The sequence below is a fragment of the Elephas maximus genome, chromosome 5 (genome assembly GCF_024166365.1).
Source record: "Elephas maximus indicus isolate mEleMax1 chromosome 5, mEleMax1 primary haplotype, whole genome shotgun sequence".
NCBI lineage: Eukaryota > Metazoa > Chordata > Mammalia > Proboscidea > Elephantidae > Elephas > Elephas maximus.
This window is the reverse complement of record NC_064823.1, coordinates 160,468,957-160,490,391: the sequence shown is the minus strand read 5'-3', so window position 1 is coordinate 160,490,391 and position 21,435 is coordinate 160,468,957. Positions and strand designations below refer to the sequence as shown.

At 41.5% G+C, this 21,435-nt stretch overlaps 1 protein-coding gene across 1 annotated transcript in view; it reads left to right on the top strand.

Moving 5' to 3' along the window:
- The window catches only part of LOC126077355 (DNA polymerase nu-like), a 108,548-nt gene extending 87,745 nt beyond the window's left edge, over nucleotides 1-20,803 (top strand). Inside the window, exons 11-12 of the mRNA XM_049886610.1 lie at nucleotides 15,212-15,294; nucleotides 20,477-20,803. Of these exons, the coding sequence (XP_049742567.1) occupies nucleotides 15,212-15,294; nucleotides 20,477-20,481 (88 nt within the window). The 3' untranslated portion in view covers nucleotides 20,482-20,803. The remainder of the gene's footprint in view (nucleotides 1-15,211; nucleotides 15,295-20,476) is intronic.
- The last annotated feature ends 632 nt before the right edge of the window (nucleotides 20,804-21,435 follow it).

The following is a 21,435-nucleotide window of genomic DNA, read 5'->3' as shown; positions in this document are numbered from 1 at the left end:
TTTGAAGCGTGTCTTTACTGCTTTCAGAACCAGCACTGGTCTATGTCGCTCAAAGAATAGTGAGTCATCTCATCAAATCTACCTCAAAAGAGCTTTAATTATTTACTAAGGGCTCTAGGATTGTGCTTTCTAGTGGGAAGTTGAGTAAAAAGATCAACAACTGATTTTCAGTTCTGCTTTTCTACAAGATAAAAGTCATCAACACTCATACATTGTTGGTGGAAATATAAAACAATGCAGCTGTTGTGGAAAAGACTCTGGCAGTTCCTCCAAAAGTTACACATAGAATTACGATGTTGCTGTTTTCGTTAGCTACCATCAAGTTGATTCTAACTCATGACGACCCTGTGTACAACAGAATAAGACACCGCCCGGTCCTCACAATCATTGCTATGTTTGAGCCCATTGTCCCAACTCCTGTGTCAATCCATTTCCTTGAGGGACTTCCTCTTTTTTGCTTACCCTCCACTTTAACATAACTGGACCAATAAGCAACACCGTGATAAGTGGAGAAAAGATTGAAGTTGTCAAGGATTTCATTTTACTTGGATCCGCAATCAGCACCCATGGAAGCAGCAGTCAAGAAATCAAATGATGCATTGCAGTGGGCAAATCTGCTGCAAAGGACCTCTTTAAAGTGTTAAAAAGCAAAGATGTCACTTTAAGGACTAAGGTGCACCTGACCCAAGCCGTGGGATTTTTAGTCACCTCCTATGCGTGTGAAAGCTGGGCGATGAATAAAGACTGAAGAATTGATGCCTTGGAATTATGGTGTTGGCCAAGAGTACTGAATATGGTATGGACCGCCAAAAGAACGAACAAATCTGTCTTGGAAGAAGTTCAGCCAGAATGCTCCTTAGGAGCAAGGATGGCAAGACTTCGTCTCACATGCTTTTGACGTGTTATCAGTAGGGATTAGTCCCTGGAGAAGGACGTCATGCTTGGTAAAGTGGAGGGTCAGCAAAAAAGAAGAAGACCCTCAGCAAGATGGATTGACACAGTGGCTGCAACAGTGGACTCAAGCATCACAACTGTGAGGATGGTGTAAGACTGGGCAGTGTTCCGCTCTCTCGTATCTAGGTCTCCGTTAGAACCAACTGCACAGCACCTGACAACAACACCCATTTTACCAGGCATGATGGCCTCTTCTCCAGAGACTGGTCCCTCCTGATAATACGTGCAAAGTACATGACAGGAGCTCTCACCATCCTCGCTTTTAAGGAGCTATCTGGCTGTACCACCTCCAAGAAAGATTTATTCATTCTTGCAGTCAGTGGTTTATTCAGTATTCTTCACCAAAAACATAATTCAAAGGCATCAATTCTTCTTCAGTCTTCCTTTTTCATTGTCCAGCTTTCACATACATATGAGGTGTTTGAAAATGCCATAGCTTGGGTCAGGCGCACCTTAGTCCCCAAAGTGACCTTTTTGCTTTTTAACACTTCTAAGAGGTGTTTTGTGGCAGATTTTCCCAAAGCAGTATGACATTTGATTTCTTGATTGTGGATCCAAGTAAAATGAAGTCCTTGACAACATCAATATTTTTTTCTGTTTATCACGATACTGCTTATTGGTCCATTTGTGAAGATATTTGTTTTCTTTATGTTGAGTAATCCATTTCCAAGGCTTTGATCTTCATCAATTAAGTGCTCCAAGTCGTCTTCACTTTCAGCAAGCAAGGTTGAGTCATCTGCATATCATAGATTGGCTAAGAGTCTTCCTCTGAACCTAATGCTGCATTCTTCTTTGTTTAATCCAGCTTCTTGGATTATTTGCACAGCATACAGATTGAACAAGTAAAAGGATACAGCCCTGACGCACACCTTTCCTGATTTTAAACTGCACAGTATACCCTTGTTCTGTTCGAACAACTGCCTTTTGATCTATGTAAAAGTTCCTCTTGAGCACAATTAAGTATTCTGGAATTCCCATTCTTTGCAATGTTTTCCATAATTGGTTATGATCCACACTATGGAACGCCTTTGCACAGTCAGTAAAACACAGGTAAACATCTTTCTGGTATTCTCTGCTTTCAGCCAAGATGCATCTGACATCAGCAATGATATCCTTTATTCCATTTAAAAAAAAAAGAAATTCCATATCCTCTCCTAAATCTGGCTTGAATTTCTGACAGTTCCCTGTCGATGTACTGCTGCAACCACTTTTGAATGATTTTCATTATAATTTTACTTGTGTTTGATATTAATGATATTGTTTGATAATTTACACCTTCTGTTGGATCACCTTTCTTTGGAATGGGCACAAATATGGATCTTTTACAGTTGGTTGGCCAGGCAGCTGTCCTCCAAATTCCTTGGCATGGACGAGTGAGCACCTCCAGCACTGCATCTGTTTGTTGAAACATCTCAGTTGGTATTCCATCAATTCCTGGAGCCTTGTTTTTCACCAATGCCTTTAGTGCAGCTTGGACTTCTTCCTTCAATACCATCAGTTCTTGATCATATGCTACCTCCTGAAATGGTTGAATTTTGACCAATTCTTTTTGGTGCAGTGACTCTATGTATTCCTTTTATCTTCTTTTGGTGCTCCCTGCTTCATTCAATATTTTCTCTGTAGAATCCCTCAGTATTGAAACTTGAGGCTTGAATTTTTAATTCAGTTCTTTTGGCTTGAGAAATGCCAAGCATTTTCTACCTTTGGTTTTCTACCTCCAGGTGTTTAGATATTTCATTATAATACTTTATTCTATCTTCCTAAGCACGCTTTGAAATCTTTTCAGCTCTCATATCATTTCTTCCTTTAGCTTTAGCTACTCTACGTTCAAGAACAAGTTTCAGAGTCTATTCTCATATCCACGTTGATCTTTTCTTCTTTCCTGTCTTTTTAATGACCTGCTTTCTTCATGGATGATGACCTTGATGGCATTCCACAACTCGTCTGGTCTTTGGTCATTAGTGTTCAATGTGTCAAATCTATTCTTGCGATGGTCTCTAAATTCAGGTGGTATATACTCAAAGTCGTATTTCAAACTAGTGAGGTTGTATTAATTAGCCATTCCAATTTCCACTTCTAGGAATTACCTGTTTCTATCTCTTCTCAGTTTTCTACTAGGTTGTTTTTCGTTAAGGGCTTTTAGGAGTTCTTTATATATTCTGCACGTTACCCTATTTCTCTTCTATATGCCCAGTGTATAATTTGTCTTTTAATTTTTTACAATACCTTTTATCAAATAGGATTTTACACACTACGTGGAGCCTTAGGAGGGGACCTCAGTGTCTCAAAATACTCTGGCTGGAACTCACTACTTCCTAGGGCAGGCCCTGGCATGGCCCAGGGAGGTCTCTGGAGCCACTCTGTCTCTGTGGGCTGGACAGCTCTCCTCGTGCTCCTGGAGTTTCCAAGGAGCTGCCTGACCTTTTCTGGCCATGCCCTGGGGACAGCCCAGATGGCTGTTCTAGCAGCCCTGTTGGGGGCAATGAGGTCCTTTGGCCTCCTTATCACCTGTTGTTGTTTTTGTTTTGTCGTTGCTGTTGTTAAAAAAAAAAAAAAATTAGCTGCCATCAAGTCAGCTCCAACTCATGGTGACTTTATGCATAACACAGTGAAACACTTCCCAGTCCTGTGCCATTTTCAAGATCATTGGTATGTTTGAGACCATTGTTGCAACCACTGTGTCAATCTATCTTATTGAGGATTTCCTTTGTTTTTGCTGACCTCTACGTTACCAACCATGATGTCCTTTTCTAGCGATTGGTCTTTTCTGATGACATGTCTAAAGTAAGAAAAACAAAGTTGCACTGTCTTGCTTCTAAGGAGCATTCTCATATTTTTTTCTAAGACAAATTTGTTCTTTCTTCTAGCAGTTTATAGAATATTCAGTATTCTTCACCAACATCACAATCCAAATGCATCAATTCTTCCTCAGACTTCTTTTTTCATTGTCTAGCTTTCACACACATATGAGGCAATAGAAGACCATGGCTTGGGTGAGGCTCACCTTAGTCATCAAAGTATTATCTACCCTGGCCCCTGGCAGTGGCTCCTTGCCAGCCTTTTCTTGTCCTGCAGCTCCCCTGTGTTCCTGGGAGGGGAGCTTTTCTTTCTCTATTCTCTGTTTGGTATCTGCCATGGCATTTCCAGGCCTGATTATAGTCCTACACCCTAGGCTCTCAGTTGCCCAGAGTTGGCCCCTTGTGTAGATTTGACAAAGGATAGCAGAAAGGATTTCAATTGCATCATTTTTATACAAATCCCATTCCATTTTTCCATTTCCCATCACTTAACAGGAATCCACCTTTGGGTGCCTCAAATTGAGGAGCCTCTGGCCTTTTGTATAAACTGGCTTCTGGGCTGTCCACCTTGACTATGCTGATCTGTTATTCATCTGCCAGTGCTGTGTCTGTGGGACATTTTGTTCCTCTTCCAACATCCAAATCACTGTTTCTACTTATCTGTATCTTCCTTTGCCTATCTAGAGTTCCTATTCATTATCTCTCTCTTTTTTAGATTCCTATTTTTTTTATTGCTTAGTTTTTTTCAAAATCTAGGTCCAATAGTTCATGATTCGTGTGTTGTGATAGGATGAATGTGGTCTCTCAAAAAGTTGTTGTTGTTATTACTTACTGTCAAGTCAGCTCCGATTCATAACAACCTGCTGTATAACAGAATGAAATGCTGCCCCATTCTGTGCCATCTTCATGATCGTTGGTATGTCTGGGTCAATTGTTGTGCCTATTGTGTCAATCTGTCTCATTGAAGGTTTCCTTCATTTTGGGTTACCTTCTACTTTTAAAACATGACGTCCTTTTCTGGCAATTGGTCTTTTCTGATGATGTGTCCACAGTAAGCAAGTCTAAGTCTCACCATCCTCATTCTAAGACACATTCTGGTTTTATTTCTTCTAAGACTGACTTGTTTGTTCTTCTGGCAACCCATGGTATACTCAATATTCTTTACCAAGACCACAATTCAAATGCATTGCCGTCTTCCTTTTTCATTGTCCAGCTATAGCATGCGCATGAGGTGATTAAAAAGACCATGGCTTGGGTCAGGCACACTTTAGTCATCAAAGTGACATCTTTGCTTTTTAAAACTTTCTTTTGCAGCACATTTGTCCAATGCAATACGTTGTTTGATTTCTTGACAGCTGCTTTCGTGGACATTGTTGATCGAAGTAAAATGAAATCAGTGACTTATTTTTCTCCATTTATCTTGATGTTGTATACCAGTCCAGTTGTGAGGATTTTCATTTTCTTCACATTCAGGCATAATCCATACCGTAGTCTTTTACCTTTTATCAGTAAGTGCTTCAAGTTTACTTTGTCATCACACAGCAAGATTGTATCATCTGCATTTCTCAGATTGTTATTCAGTCTTCTTCCAATCCCGATGTCACATTCTTGTTCATATAGTCCAGCTTTTTGGATTATTTGCTCAGCATACAGATTGGATAAGTAAGGTGAAGGGATACAACTCTGACTCACACATTTTCCAATTTTAAACCACACAGTATCCCCTTGTTCTGTTCAAACGTCTGCCTTTTGATCCATGTACAAGTTCCACATGAGTACAATTAACTGTTCTGGAATTACCATTCTTTATAATATCATTCATATTTTGTTATGATCCACACAGTCAAATGGCTTTGCAAACTGAATAAAACACAGGTAAACATCTTTCTGGTATACTCTGCTTTTGGCCAAGACCCATCTGACATCAGCAGTGATATCCTTCATTCCATGTCCTCTTCTGAATCCAGCTTGAATCTCTGGCAGTTCCTTGATGATGTATGGCTACATTTGCTTTTTAATTCTCTTCAGCAAAATTTTGCTAGCATTTGATATTCATGATATTGTTCAATAATTTCTGCATTCCTTGGATTGCCTTCTCTGAGATGGTCACAAATACGGATCCCTTCCAGTCGGATGGCCAGGAGCTGTCTTCCAATTTTCTTGACATAGACGAGTGTCCTAGGCTGGGTTCTCTAGAAAAGCAAAACCAGTAAAGCGTATAAATATATATGTAGAGAGAGAGACTTACATGAAGGAAATGGCTTACATGGGTGTAGAAGCTGGAACATCCCAAGTCCATGGGTCAGGATAGAGGCTTCTCCTGATTCATGTAGCCACAGGGGCTGGTAAACCCAAGATCAGCAGGTCGGGCAGCACTTGCTCACAGGCTGTGAAGATTGATGAATCCCAAGATCAGCAGGCAAGACCAGAGGTAAGCTTCTAGCTCAAGTCCCAAGAACCAAAGGTCAGAACAACAGGAGCCAGCTGCTGGATCCAGAAGGAGCAAAAGGCCCCCTGAGCACTGCCAGAACATCTGCCCATGCCCAGTGCAGGTCACACACCCAAGGAAACTCCTCTTCAACCAATTGATTACTTACAGCAGATCCCATCATGGGGATGATCGCATATGTAGAGTCAACCTTAATGATGTGGATGGAGTCAAGCTTTCTGGGCCTTCATCTGCTGATGTGGCATAATTGAAGAAGAATAAACAGTGGCAAACATCCATTAATAATTGTTTTTTTTTATTTTCTTTTCATCTCTTTCATTGTCGTTTATTTTGTGTATGCTGAGTATGTTTTTCTTCTTTTTTGTTTTGATGTGTAAGATTGTTAGTTTCCTTTGTGGTTACCTTAAGATTTACTTCTATTTTTTAAGTTTACATCAACTCTTTATTTCTTGATATCACCTTAACTTCCTCTTCATACGAAAGTTCTGTAAGTACATTAATTATTCCTTCTTTTTTATTTTAATGTTGTCATTTTTTACATATTGATATCTCTGTTTCCCTATTTTCAGGGTTTTAGCTTTGATTTATTTTTGTGACTTCCCTATCTGGGTTGATACGTGGTTGTTCTGTCCTGTGTTCTAGTCTTGAGTTGTTATCTAATAGTATTGATTCTCTAGCTGGAGGACTCCCTTTAGTATTTCTTGTAGTATTGGTTTGGTTTTTACAAATTCCCTTAACTTCTGTTTATCTGAAAATGCCCTAACTTCACCATCATATTTGAGAGACAGTCTTGTTGGATATATAATTCTTGGCTGGCAATTTTTTTTCCTTCAAGGCTTTAGGTATATCACCCCATTGCCTTCTTGCCTGCATGGTTTCTGCTGACTGGTCAGAGCTTAGTCTTATTCACTGTCCTTTGTAGGTGACTTTTCATTTATCCCTGTTGTTGTTGTTGTTAGGTGCCGTCGAGTCAGTTCTTACTCATAGCGAATCTATGCACAACAGAAGGAAACACTGCCTGGTCCTGCGCCATCCTTACAATCGTTGTTATGCTTGAGCTCATTGTTGCAGCCACTGTGTCAATCCACCTTGTTGAGGGTCTTCCACTTTTCTGCTGACCCTGTACTCTGCCAAGCATGATGTCCTTCTCCAGGGACTGATCCCTCCTGACAACATGTCCAAAGTATGTAAGACGAGTCTCGCCATCTTTGCTTCTAAGGTGCATCCTGGTTGTACTTCTTCCAAGACAGATTTGTTCGTTCTTTTGACAGTCCATGGTATATTCAATATTCTTCGCCAACACCACAATTCAAAAGCGTCAACTGTTCTTCAGTCTTCCTTATTCATTGTCCAGCTTTCACATGCGTATGATGCAATTGAAAATACCATGGCTTGGGTCAGGCGCACCTTAGTCTTCAGGGTGACATCTTTGCTCTTCAACACTTTAAAGAGGTCCTTTGCAGCAGATTTGCCCAATGCAGTGCGTCTTTTGATAATTCTTGACTGCTGCTTCCATGGGTGTTGATGGTGGATCCAAGTAAAATGAAATCCTTGACAACTTCAATCTTTTCTCCGTTTATCATGATGTTGCTCATTGGTCCAGTTGTGAGAATTTTTGTTTTCTTTATGTTGAGGTGCAGTCCATACTGAAGGCTGTGGCCTTTGATCGTCATTAGTAAGTACTTCAAGTCCTCTTCACTTTCAGCAAGCAAGGTTGTGTTATCTGTATAACGCAGGTTGCTAATGAGTCTTCCTCCAGTCCTCATGCCCCGTTCTTCATATGGTCCAGCTTCTCGGATTATTTGTTCAGCATACAGATTAAATAAGTACAGTGAAAGAATACAACCCTGACGCACACCTTTCCTGACTTTAAACCAATCAGTATCCCCTTGTTCTGTCCAAACAACTGCCTCTTGATCTATGTAAAGGTTCCTCATGAGCACCATTAAGTGTTCTGAAATTCCCATTCTTCTCAGTGTTATCCATAGTTTGTTATGATCCACACAGTCGAATGCGTTTGCATAGTCAGTAAAACACAGGTAAACATCCTTCCGGTATTCTCTGCTTTCAGCAACAATATCCCTGGTTCCACATCCTCTTCTGAAACCAGCCTGAATTTCTAGCAGTTCCCTGTCGATATACTGCTGCAACCGTTTTTGAATGATCTTTAGCAAAATTTTCCTTGCGTGTGATATTAATGATATTGTTCTATAATTTCCACATCCGTTTGGATTACCTTTTTTGGGAATAGGCATAAATATGGATCTCTTCCAGTCAGTTGGCCAGGAAGCTGTCTTCCATATTTCTTGGCATAGACGAGTGAGCCCCTCCAGTGCTGCATCTGTTTGTTGAAACATCTCAATTGATATTCCATCAATTCCTGGAGCCTTGTTTTTCACCAATGCCTTCAGAGCAGCTTGGACTTCTTCCTTCAGTACCATTGGTTCCTGATCATATACCACCTCTTGAAATGGTTGAACATCGACTGATTCTTTTTGGTGTAATGACTTTGTACATTCCTTCCATCTTCTTTTGATTCTTCCTGCCTCGTTTAATATTTTCCCCATGGAATCCTTCACTACTGCAACTCGAGGCTTGAATTTTTTCTTCAGTTTTTTCAGCTTGAGAAACACCGAGCGTGTTCTTTCCTTTTGGTTTTCCATTTCCAGCTCTTTGCACATGTCATTATAATACTTTACTTTGTCTTCTCAAGAGGCCCTTTGAAATCTTCTGTTCAGTTCTTTTACTTCATCAATTCTTCCTTTTGCTTTAGCTGCTTGACGCTCAAGAGCAAGTTTCAGAGTCTCCTCTGACATCCATCTTGGTCTTTTCTTTCTTTCCTGTCTTTTCAGTGACCTCTTGCTATCTTCATGGATGATGCCCTTGATGTCATTCCACAACTCGTCTGGTCTGCGATTGCTAGTGTTCAATGCGCCAAATCTATTCTTGAGATTGTCTCTAAATTCAGGTGGGATATACTCAAGGTCATATTTTGGCTCTCATGGACTTGTTCTGATTTTCTTCAGTTTCAGCTTGAACTTGCATATGAGCAATTGATGGTCTGTTCCACAGTCGGCCCCTGGCCTTGTTCTGACTGATGATATTGAGCTTTTCCATCGTCTCTTTCCACAGATGTAGTCAATTTGATTTCTGTGTGTTCTATCTGGCGAGGTCCATGTGTATAGTCGCCATTTATGTTGGTGAAAGAAGGTGTTTGCAACGAAGAAGTCGTTCGTCTTGCAAAATTCTATCTTTCGATCTCCGGCATTGTTTCTATCACTGAGGCCATATTTTCCAACTACTGATTCTTCTTCTCTGTTTCCAACTTTCGCATTCCAATTGCCAGTAATTATCAATGCATGTTGATTGCGTGTTCGATCGATTTCAGACTGTAGCAGCTGATAAAAATCTTCTATTTCTGCATCTTTGGCCCTAGTGGTTGGTGCATAAATTTGAATAATAGTCGTGTTAACTGGTCTTCCTTGTAGGTGTATGGATATTATCCTATCACTGACAGTGTTGTACTTCAGGATGGATCTTGAAATGTTCTTTTTGATGATGAATGCAACACCATTCCTCTTCGAGTTGTCATTCCCAGCATAGCAGACTATATGATTGTCTGATTCAAAATGGCCAATACCAGTCCATTTCAGCTCACTAATGCCTAGGATATCAATGTTTATGCGTTCCATTTCATTTTTGATGATTTCCAATTTTCCTAGATTCATACTTCGTACATTCCAGGTTCTGATTATTAATGGATATTTTAGCTGTTTCTTCTCATTTTGAGTTGTGCTGCATCAACAAATGAAAGTTCCAAAAGCTTTACTCCATCCACGTCATTAAGGTCGACTCTACTTTGAGGAGGCAGCTCTTCCCCAGTCATCTTTTGAGTGCCTTCCAACCTGGGGGGCTCATCTTCCAGTACTATATCAGACAATGTTCTGCTAATATTCATAGGGTTTCACTGGCTAATGCTTTTCAAAGTAGACTGCTGTGTCCTTCTTCCTAGTCTGTCTTAGTCTGGAAGTTCAGCTGAAACCTGTCCTCCATGGGTGACCCCGCTTGTTTCTGAATACCGGTGGCATAGCTTCCAGCATCACAGCAACACCCAAGCCCCCACAGTACGACAAACTGACAGACACGTGGGGGTCTTTTATCCCTAGCTGCTCTTAAAATTCTCTCTTTATCTTCGGTTTTGGCAAATTTGATTATATATGTCTTTATGACTTTCTTTTGGGACCTACTCTGTGTAGGGTTTGATAAGCTTCTTGGGTAGATATCTTCTCGGGTAGATATCTTCTCATCTTTCATGATATCAGGGAGGTTTTCTAACAAGAAATCTTCAGCAATTCTCTCTGTATTTTCTGTTATGCACCCCTCGCCCATTCTGGTACTCCAGTCACTCGTAGGTTATTCTTCCTGATAGAAAGAGTCCCACATAATTCTTACGATTTCTTCATTTAAAAAAAATTTTTTTATCTAATTTTTCCTCAAATAAATTGGTATCAATCTCATTAATTCTGACTTCCATTGCCTCACTTCTGCTCCTATGACTTTTTATTGAGTTGCCTAATTCTGAAATTTTATTGTTAATCTTTTGAATTTCTATTTGCTCTCTTTGGATTCTTTTTGGTTTTTGATCATTTCACTGTGTTGCTGCTATTGTTGTTGAAGTTTTTTGATGAACAGAGTCATCCTCTAGCCAAACTTCCCAAAATGAAAACATAAGTAGGAGAAAAATAGAACCCAAAGCAATAACAAAACAGAGAGTTGAGTGATAAACAAGAAAAAAAAATTTTTTAATAAAAGGAACACATGCTTATGGTAAAAATTCAAACAGTACAGAAGGGTATAGGTGGAAAATAAAATCTCTATTTTCACCCCTTCAATCGCGCCTCAACTCTGGCCGTACTAGCCAGAGGTAACTTCTCTAAACTACAGGAAACTTTATTTGTTGCTTTAACATTGCAAGTGATTATATCCATTTGTTGAAGGAAAAATAGAATTTAGAAAATTCCCAGAGGCATCTAAATTACTAAAAGATAATGAACATGGTAAAGAATTGAGTGCTTTCCTAGATGCTGACCAAATAAAGATATCAATCAAAGAAAGTCCCCAAAGGAAGTCCAGATGATCGCGCAATTGAACTTTTATTGTGCTTTAAGTGAAAGTTTACAGTTCAAGTTAGTTTCTCATACAAAAACTTATACACACTTTGTTATGTGACCCTGGTTGATTTCCCTGTAAAGTGACAGCATACTCCTCCATTCCACCCTGGATTTTCCGTGTTTCTCTATGGATTCTTGCAACCTGTTAAATTTGTCATTTTTCTCTTGTATAACCTTATTAATTTCCTCTACTTCTTTGTCTGTATGGTCCTTGGCTTGGTCTGCATTTTGCCTGATCTCCTTCCTGATCTCTTGAAGAGCTCTGTATATTAATCTTTTGAATTAAAATTACCTCTGATAATTCCAAGACAGTCTCTTCCTCTGGGAGGTTTCCTGGCTTTTTGTTTAGTTGCTTGCTGAAGCCATCATGTGATTTGGTATTGACTGTTGTTTCCAAGTCTTCAGTAAGTTATTATATTTATTTATTTTATATTTGCTTACTGTGTCCTAGCTTCTTATTTTGTTTTAGTATGCTGGAATAGGCTGGTTGTGTGAACTACTTTGATTATTGGCGCCTTTGAAGCTCTCACATCCTGTCACCAGGTAGTTAGAGCTGTTGCTAGGTGTGTGAGCCCAGGAGTCTGTTTACTTTTCTTGTGTGGTGCAGGCTCTCACCTACAGTCCTATATGGGTAGGGCTACATAGGGGTGACTGGAGCAGGCAGAGGTATCTGGCTGCATTAGGGGGTTATGTGCTGCACAACATAGGGGGCCGATGGCTGTCCCTGAGTGCCTGGGTGGAAGCTGTGTTCCTGTTCCCTAGAGTGCAGAGGTGGGTGGGTTTTGCAGCCAGACTTTGGGCACCCAGTGCTGTCAACTGTAAGGACTAGGAGGCACATCTTATTCTCAGACCCCTGTAGTGAGTGGCCAGGTGGAGTGGGTAGAGCCACCAGTCCTCAGGCCCCTGATGTGCATAGGTGAGGACCCCACTTAATGGGCAGGATGGCGTCAAATGTCACAAACCTGTGACTCCCACTTAGCTGTTGCAGTTGGAAATGTTTCTTTTTTTTCTCCCTGTTGTTCTTTTTTTTTTTTATTATTGTACTTTAGATGAAGGTTTACAGAGCAAATTAGTTTCTCATTAAACAATTAATACACATATTGTTTTTGTGACATTGACTGCCAACCCCAGCACATGTCAACACTCTCCCTTTCTCAACCTTAGGTTCCCCATTACCAGCTTTCCTGTCCCTTCCTGCCTTCTCTTCCTTGTCCTGGCCTCGTGTGCCCATTTAGTCTCATTTTGTTTTACGGGCCTGTCTAATCTTTGGTTGAAAGGTGAGCCTTAGGAGTGACTTCAGTACTGAGTTCAAAGGGTGTTCAAGGGCCACACCCTCAGGATTTCTCCAGTCACTGTCACACCAGTAAGCCTGGTCTTTTTTTGTGAGTTATAATTTTGTTCTACATTTTTCTCCGGCTCTGTCTGGGACCCTTTATTGTGATTCCTGTCAGAGCAGCACCCATGTTTTCTTTTATCTTTTTCAAATAGCTATCCAATTGTCCCAGCACCATTTCTTAAAAAGTTCATCTTTGTCCCAGTGATTGAAGAAAACATTTTTATTAATTATATTTCTGTATGTAGCTGAATGTTGTCTGAACTTTCTTCTCTCTTCCACTGGCCTGTCTATTTGTGTGACAGTACCACACTGTTGTAATTATAGAGGATTTGTAGTATGATTTAGTATCTGGGAGACCTGATCCCCCTCCATATCCCTTCTGTTTCAGTTTTCTTACCTTTTCTTACACATTTATTGTTCCATATGAACTTTAGCATTACCTTGTCCAGTTCCATAAAAAATCTTGTTGTTATTTTTATTGAGATCACATTAAATTCACACGTTAGGCATAGCTAACACTTAACAATGTTGAGATGTTTCCATCAAGAACAAGGAATGCCTTTCCATTTGATCAAGTTTACTTTCGTTTCTTTCAGGAGTGTTTTCAAGTTTTCCTCATATAGGCTTTCCACACTTGTTAAGTTTACTCCTATTTCATCTTTTTGTTGTTGATGTTTTAAAGGTTGTTGATATTTAAATAGAGTTTTATCTTCCATCGTGTGTTCATACTCCTACTGTTATTATTTGTGTATCGATTTGTTGTGTTTTTATTTTCTGCTACCTTACTGAATTCTTTCACCATTGTTTCTCTAGGAGTTTCCAGAAACACTACGATGTCACCTGCTGCTAGCGATAGTTTTATTTTTTTCTTTTCAATTCTTATGCCTCTAATTATTTTTTCTTATATAATTGCATTGGCTAAAAAAAAAAAATACTACTAGAACAGTTTAAATAGTATTGGAAGTGGTGGGCATCCTTGTCTTGTTCCTTACCTTAGTAAGAATCCCTCTGGCATTTCTGCATTTGATTGGCTAAGATGTTAGCTTTAGAATAGAAGTGTATTATTTTATCATTTTAAGAAAGCATTCAGGTATACCTATTTTCTCAGAAGTTTTTATTAGGAATAGGTATAGAATTTTATCATAGATTTTTTCAGAATATATAAATATAATTATGTAATTTTCTCCTATTAATGTGATATAAATATAATTATATAGTTTTCTCCAATTAATATGATAATTTATATTAATAGGTTTCTAACATTGTTTTTTTTTTTTTTTTTTTAACATTGAGTTAGCCTTGCTTTCCTGGTATAAACCCCACTTGGTTGTGCAGTATTATTTTCTTAATGTAGTATTGAATAGTGGTTAAGAGCTCAGCTGCTAACCAAATGTCAGCAGTTCAAATCCACCAGCCGCTCCTTGGAAACCCTGTGGGGCAGTTCTACTCTGTCCTGTAGGGTCGCTATGAGTCGGAATCGACTCTACACCACCCAGCAACAAGTGTTGAAGTCAGTTTGGTAACATTCAGGATTTTTACATCAATACTTACAAGTGTTATTGGTTTGTAATTTTTTATTATAGTCTTTTTGTCATGTTTAGGTATAAGTGTTATGCTTGCTTTATAAAAGAAATTTGAAAGTTCTTCATTTTACATGCTCTGAAATAATTTATACAGCATTGAGACTCCGTGATCTCTAAAGGTTTGGTTGAGTTCCTCTAAGCCTGGTGTTTTTTTGAGAGATATTTCTTCAGCAGTTTTCTCTATTTCTTCTGTGGACATTGGTCTGTTTAATTTTCTGTCTCTACTGGAGTCAATTTTGATAAACTGTATATTTGTAAAAGATTGTTTATTTCATCTAAGTTTTCTTATTTACTCAGATTTGTATAAAATGACTTAAGTTTTTTTACTAACTCCATATCAATAGCTATTTTTCCTTATTATTTATTATTTTCCATGTTTGTGCTTTCTCAAATTAGCTCATGGTTTGTCTATTTTTTTTACAAGAATCATGATTTTTATTTATTAATTTGATCTACTGTTTTTCTGTTGTCTACCACAGTAATTTCTGCTTCTGTCTTTATTCTACCTTTATTATTTCTTTCCTTGTACATTCTTTTGATTTGCTTTGTTTTTTTTTCTTGCTTTTTGAATTAAAACTTACTTCATTTACTTTCATTCTCTCATTTTTAATAATAAAGGAGTTTAGAGGTATGAAAAATCACCACTGCTTTAAGTGCAATTCACTGGTTCTTATATATGGCATTTTCATTAGAAATTCTATAATTTCTGTTTGTTCCACCCTGGAGGACCAGTTGTCCACGTGAGCCAGATGCTGCGTATTCCTAATGCACCCCTACCTCTGTGACAGGCCCCACCTGAAACAGTTGAGAAACTCCAGGGACAGAACTCTGGTTGGGGTGGTGCACAGGATTGGACTCTCATGTCCATCTCTGTAAATAAGCGCTGATTGCACCTGATGACATGCCATCTTTCCATGCAGGAAGGACATTCCCATGGAGCACGTGAAACACGCAGACAGAGAGCAGACCAAGAAGGTGGTGTACTCGGTGATCTATGGAGCAGGTAGGGCTGTAGCCACAGAGGTAAAGTCCCAGTGCAGTCTGTCAGCCAGGTGAAAGTGGGCCCTGTGCATCCCTGTAGCTGTGCTTTATTCAGGGAAGTCCCTTCCCAGGCTGTGGGACATACCTTGTAAGTCTCTTTATGGTATTTACATAGACACTTGAGGATGTTGTGATACACCAGGCACCAGTCAGACCACCTGACATGTATGAATGCTCTCAGTCCTCATGGCCCCCTCTTCAGATGAGGAATGGGGATGCAAGGACCTTAGATGTCTTAGCAAGACAGCCTCGCTTTCTCTCCTCCTCCTTCTCCTACCTTTCCTCCTCCCCTACTCCTCTCCTTCCCCCTTCTTCTTCTTTTGCCCCTCTTCCCCCTCATCTCCCTCCCCCTCCTCCTCTGTCCAAAGGCAAAACAGGTCTTCCACTCTCCCTCCTCCTCCTCTCCTTTTGGCTCCCTAACCATGGGCTATCAGGGCTTTTTAAATTATTTTCTTCCAGTAGGTCATGCTGAATCCATGTGGCCTCATTTTTCTTAAGGAAAGCAAGGGAGAGAGCCAGGAGAGGCTGTTGGCCAGCCAGCCCCTCCTTAAGGAGAGGTTCATTCAGTTGCCTGGCCAGGCCTGTGCAGGCCCCCTGCTCCCTTTGATTGGGTTTTCTTTTGCAAAGACCCTGAGAAGATAATTCATCTTTCTGCCATGGAAATTCTTTGTTTATTCAAGGAGAGACAGCAAAACTGAACACACTTCCAGTAAAAGAATAACTGGGAAAATGCATAGTCAATTATCCATAAGAGCTACCTTGTAGTTCCCCAGTGTGAATGCGGCTGCATCTGACATGCTTCCAAAGTAGCCTCTTGCAACCGAAAGAGACCTACATAAATGGAAAAACATACCATGCTCATGGATGGGTGGACTCAACATTGTGAAATTGCCAGTTCACAATGCAGTCGTGATCCAAATACCAACAGCATTCTTTAATGAGATAAACAAACTAATCATTAACTTTATATGAAAAAGAAAGAGGCCCCAGATAAGTAAAGCATTATTGAAGAAGAAAAACAAAGTAGGAGTCCTTGGCACACTACCCGACCTCAGAAACTACTATACAGCTGTGGTAGTCAAAACAACCTGGTACTGGTACAACGACAGATACATTGACCAGCAGAACAGAATCAAGAACCCAGATATAAATTCATCTACCTACAGCTACCTGATCTTTGACAAAGGCCTAAACTCCATTAATTGGGGAAAAGACAAGTCTTTTCAACAAATAGTGCTGGCAAAACTGGATATCCATCTATAAAAAAATGAAACAGGACTCATACTTCACACCATATGCAAAAACTGATTCAAAATAGATCAAAGACCTATATATAAAATCACAAAATATAAATATCATGGAAGAAAAAACACGGTCAACCCTAGGGGCCCTAATACACGGCATAAACAGAATATTAACCATAATTAACAACAAACACCAGAAGGCAAAATGGGTAAATGGAATCTTCTAAAAATTAAACACTTATGCTCATCAAAAGACTTCACCAAAAGAGTAAAAGAGAACCTACAGCCTGGGAAAAAAAAAATGGCTATGACATATCCGACAAAGCTCTGATCTGTAAACTCTATAGGAAAATTCAGTACCTTTACAATAAAAAGACAAATAATCCAATTAAAAAGTGGGAAAAGGAAAAGAACAGACACTTCACCAAGGAAGACATTCAAGTGACTAACATACACATGAGGAAATGCTCTAGATCACTAGCCATTAGAGAAATGCAAATCAAAACTACAATGAGTTAACCATCTCATCCCGACATTACTGGCACGAATCAAAAAAGCAGAAAATAACAAATGTTGGAGAGGCTGCGGGGATATTGGAAATATTACACACTCCTGGTGGGAATACAAAATGGTACATTTGGAAAACAAGATGGTGCTTCCTTAAAAAGCTAGAAATAGAAATCCCATATGATCCAGCAATCCCACTCCCAGGAATATATCCTAGAGAAATAAGAGCCATCACATGAGTAAACATAGGCACACCCACGTTCATTGCAGCATTATTCACAATAGCAAAAAGACAGAAACAATCTGATGTCCGTCAACAGATGAATGGATAAACAAACATGGTGCGTACACACAGTGGAATACTACACAATGACAAAGAACGATGATGGATCAGTGAAACCTCTCACAACATGGATGAATCTGGAGGGCATTATGCTGAGTGAAATAAGGCAATCACAAAAGGACAAATGCCATATGAGACCACTATTATAAAAACACATGAAAATGTTTCCACACAGAAACAATCTTTGATGGTTACAAGGAAGGGGAGGGCTGGTGAGGGAGGGGTGAAGAGGGAAAAACACTAACTAGGTAGTGGATAAGTACTAACTCTGGCAAAGGGTAAGACAGTAGTACGCAATACTGGGGAAATCAGCAACTTGAGTAGGGCAAAGCAATAGAAGCTTCACAGACACATCCAAATGCCCTGTGGGACCAAGAGCTACTGGGCTGAGGGCTGGGAACCATGGTCTCAGGGGACACCTAGCTCAATTGACATAACAGTCTATAAAGAAAATGTTCTACATCCGACTGTGGTGAGTGTAACATCTGGGGTCTTAAAAGCCGCAAGGGGCAACCTAAGATACATCTACTGGTCCCATTCTGGCTGGAGCAAAGGAGAAAACCAAAGACACAAGGGAAAGATTAGTCAAAAAAGACTAATGGACCACAACTACCACAACCTCCACCGGACTGAGCCCAGAACAACTAGATGATGCATGGTTACAACCACTGACTGCTCTGGCAGAGATCATAATAGAGGGTCCCAGAAAGAGTGGGAGAAAAATGTAGGACAAAATTCAAATTAAAAAAAAAAAAGGCCTGGCTTGCTGGTCTGACAGAGACTGGAGAAACCCCGAGAGTATGGCCACAGACACTCTTTTAACTCAGTACTGAAGTCACTTCTGAGGTTCACCCTTCAGCCAAAGATTAGACAGGTCTTACAGGGCCAACAATAACACATGTGAGGAATGTGCTTCAAAATTCAATGATGTATAGGAGACTAATGGGCACACCAGCCTAAAAGCAAAGACAAAAAGGCAGCAAGGGACAGGAAAACTAGACGAATGGAAACAGGGAACCTGGGGTGGAGAAGGGGAGAGTGTTGACACATTGCAGGGTTGGCAACCAATGTCACAAAACAATTTATGTATTAAGTATTTAATGAGAAACAAATTTGCCCTATAAACTTTCACCTAAAAGACAATAAAAGAACATATTAAAAAAGCGGCCTCTTGCCCTGGTAAATGCACTGTTTACAATAGATCAAGAACCCACCTCAAACCGGCCAGACAGGTGCCCACCTCAGGGTTTTTGCACCAGCTCTTCCCTCTGCTGGACACCTCACCTCCCATGTCCGCTTCACTCCCCTCTTCACCACTCAGATCTTTGCTCAAGTGTTCCTTTCTCAGCCTTCCTTGACCAGTGTGTTAGTTATCCATTGCTGTGTACACATTACCACAAACTTGGCAACTTAAAACACACACATTTGTAATCTCACAGTTTCTGTGGGTCACGAGTCTGGGCACAGCTTAGCTGGTCCTCAGCAAGGCTGCAATCCAGGTGTCAGCTGGGGCTGCAGTCTCACCTGAGACTTGACTGGGGAAGGATCTGCTCTCGTCAGCAGGCTTCAGTTATTCACTGGCATCAGCCAGAGGCTGCCCTCAGCAATTTGCCACCTGAGCCTCCTAACATAGGCAGTCTCTAGCATGACACCTTCCTTCTTCAAAGCCAGTGAGGAAGGGAGAGATGCCAGCAAGACAAGATGGGCATGGCTATCTTATGTAATGTAATCACATAATCACATACATCTGTCACCTTTGCCATATTCTATTAGAAGCCAGTCACAGCTCCTGCCCACACTCAAGGTGAGGGGTCACACCAAGAGGCAGAGAACATGGGGCCACTTTAGAGTCTGTCTGCCACAGCCACCCTATTACAGTGTGGTCTTCCCCACTCCGCCCCCACAGCACTCTGTCACCTCTGCTGCCTCGTTTCCTCCACAGCACTTACTCTCGGGGACGCACTGCGTACTGGCTCCTGTCAGCACACTCTCCGTCTCCCCACTAGAGCATAAGCCCCTCGAGGCAGGGATTCTGCTCTCTTTTGCTTGGTGCCTGGCACAGAGGAGGCACGCAGTAAATATTTGTTGAACAAATTAATGAACTTGGTAGTCCTATCACTCAACTTTTGAAAACATGTTCATTAAGTACAGTTTTTGGAAAATAGACTAAGACTTTGTTTTGAAGAACCAAAATCAGTGGGCAATCGTAGTTTGACACTGGATGGATTCTTCTGAGCTATTTGGCCCATTTTATCCTCTCTGCCCCTTCCCTGCTGTGCCCCAGAACTTTCCTGGGGCCTGTGTCTTGGGAAGAAGGCAGCTTTCTGCCAAATCGTGTTAGATCTCCATGCCTGCGTCCCTGCTTCGGGGCCGTGTATCCCAGACACACCATCCACAAGAAGAACATCGCTTCTCTTTCTGGGCCAGGCAGTCCGGGCTCAAGTCCCAACTCTGTCACCTCCTGGACCTCATACAAGCTCCCCCACCTCTGTGCCTCAGTCTCCTCACTAGTAAATGCGATGATAGGAATACCTCTCTCATAGGGCTGTTGGAGCACACCAGGAGTGCCATGAATGCTCGTCTTTATCACCCAGCACCAAGCCTGGGCCCTGCTTCAGTGGCGTAGTAGTTCAGTAAATGTTTTCCAAGTGAGTGAGCAGCTTCTGTGTGTCTTCTGTGGCACCTACCACCCAGCTGGGGATGGTTGACTCTAACCTAGCGGGGAGAAAGGGAAGGACAGGTGTGCTGAGCGCCTGCTGGCTGTCGGCCCTGCCCCACAAGGCACAGTAGGATGGTGGGGTGCCCCTCCCCACTGCTGCCCTGATGCATGCAGAGAAACTTGGTGTTCACTTCTGTCAGTTTGGCACCTTTGGGGGGGCAATAACCTTACTGGTCGGGAGAGAAGAAAAAGCTGCACTTTGTAAATAAGCAGTGAGTCATTAGCCGTGATGTTTGTGAAAGGGGTAATTTGGCTGCTTTTAGCCCTGACAGTGACACAGAGGTTCCCACCCTGAGCCTTCTTCTCTGTTGTTCCCATTGTTCCCATCCAGTGTGACAGCCGAAATTACCGTGTGTCTGCTGGTGTGGCCACTCAGAGCTGCAGCTCTGTTCCCTGGTGCTTGAAACCAGAGCCCCGTCAGTACCGGATGAGCCAGGACTGCGTCTCCAGGCTGCCTTGGGCCCCTCGGGAAATCCAGTAGCAGGGCTTTGGGCCAGCCCGTTTTCAATGGATTGCAGCGATGTTTTCACATAAATGTACCCTGGGGAGCCTGGGAGCTGGTGATGTACAGGCTAGGGGCCCATGGGCCGGAAGGATGGCTGGGGCCCTTCAAGCAGTACATTGGCATGATGGCAGTGAGGAGTCATGGAGGCAGGAGGGAAGCAGCAGGACTGTGAAATAAGTAGAGAGGTTGCTCAGAAGGGGGCCACATGTGCCCACTTGCTCCCCCAGCCATGGGGCAGGCCCCGCCACATCACCCTCAGACTCACCCTGTGTTTAGGAACTGACAGGCCTCTGCGGCTGTCTCCGCCACAAAAGCAGGGGACACAGGGACCTTGACCCAAGGGCTGGCTAATCAGCCCACTGCTCCTACTTCAGTCAACTGAACTCTGCATCTGCCAAGAGCATCCCCCACCCACCATGCTGCTCACAGCCACCTGTGAGCCCGCTGAGGACCCGCCTTCTCCATCTTTTCCGGAGCTCCTCTCGCTCTTACAGTCAGTTTACGCTCAATTATTCTCTGACGTTTGTTAAGCTTGCCTCCATATCCAGTCATCATTTGATCAACAAGCATTTATTGAAAAATGGCATGCATACCTGTGCCAGGCTCCGTGCTGGCCCTGGAACACCATGGAGGTGGTACCATTCATGCTCTCAGGACATTCAAATCTGTACGAGACACAAGCCTGAGATTCTGCCACTGTGTGGTCCGTGCATTATAGACCTGTCCCCAAGGCCCAAGGGTGAGGGAGTCAGGGAAGACTGCCCAGAGGCAGCAACACATGAGCC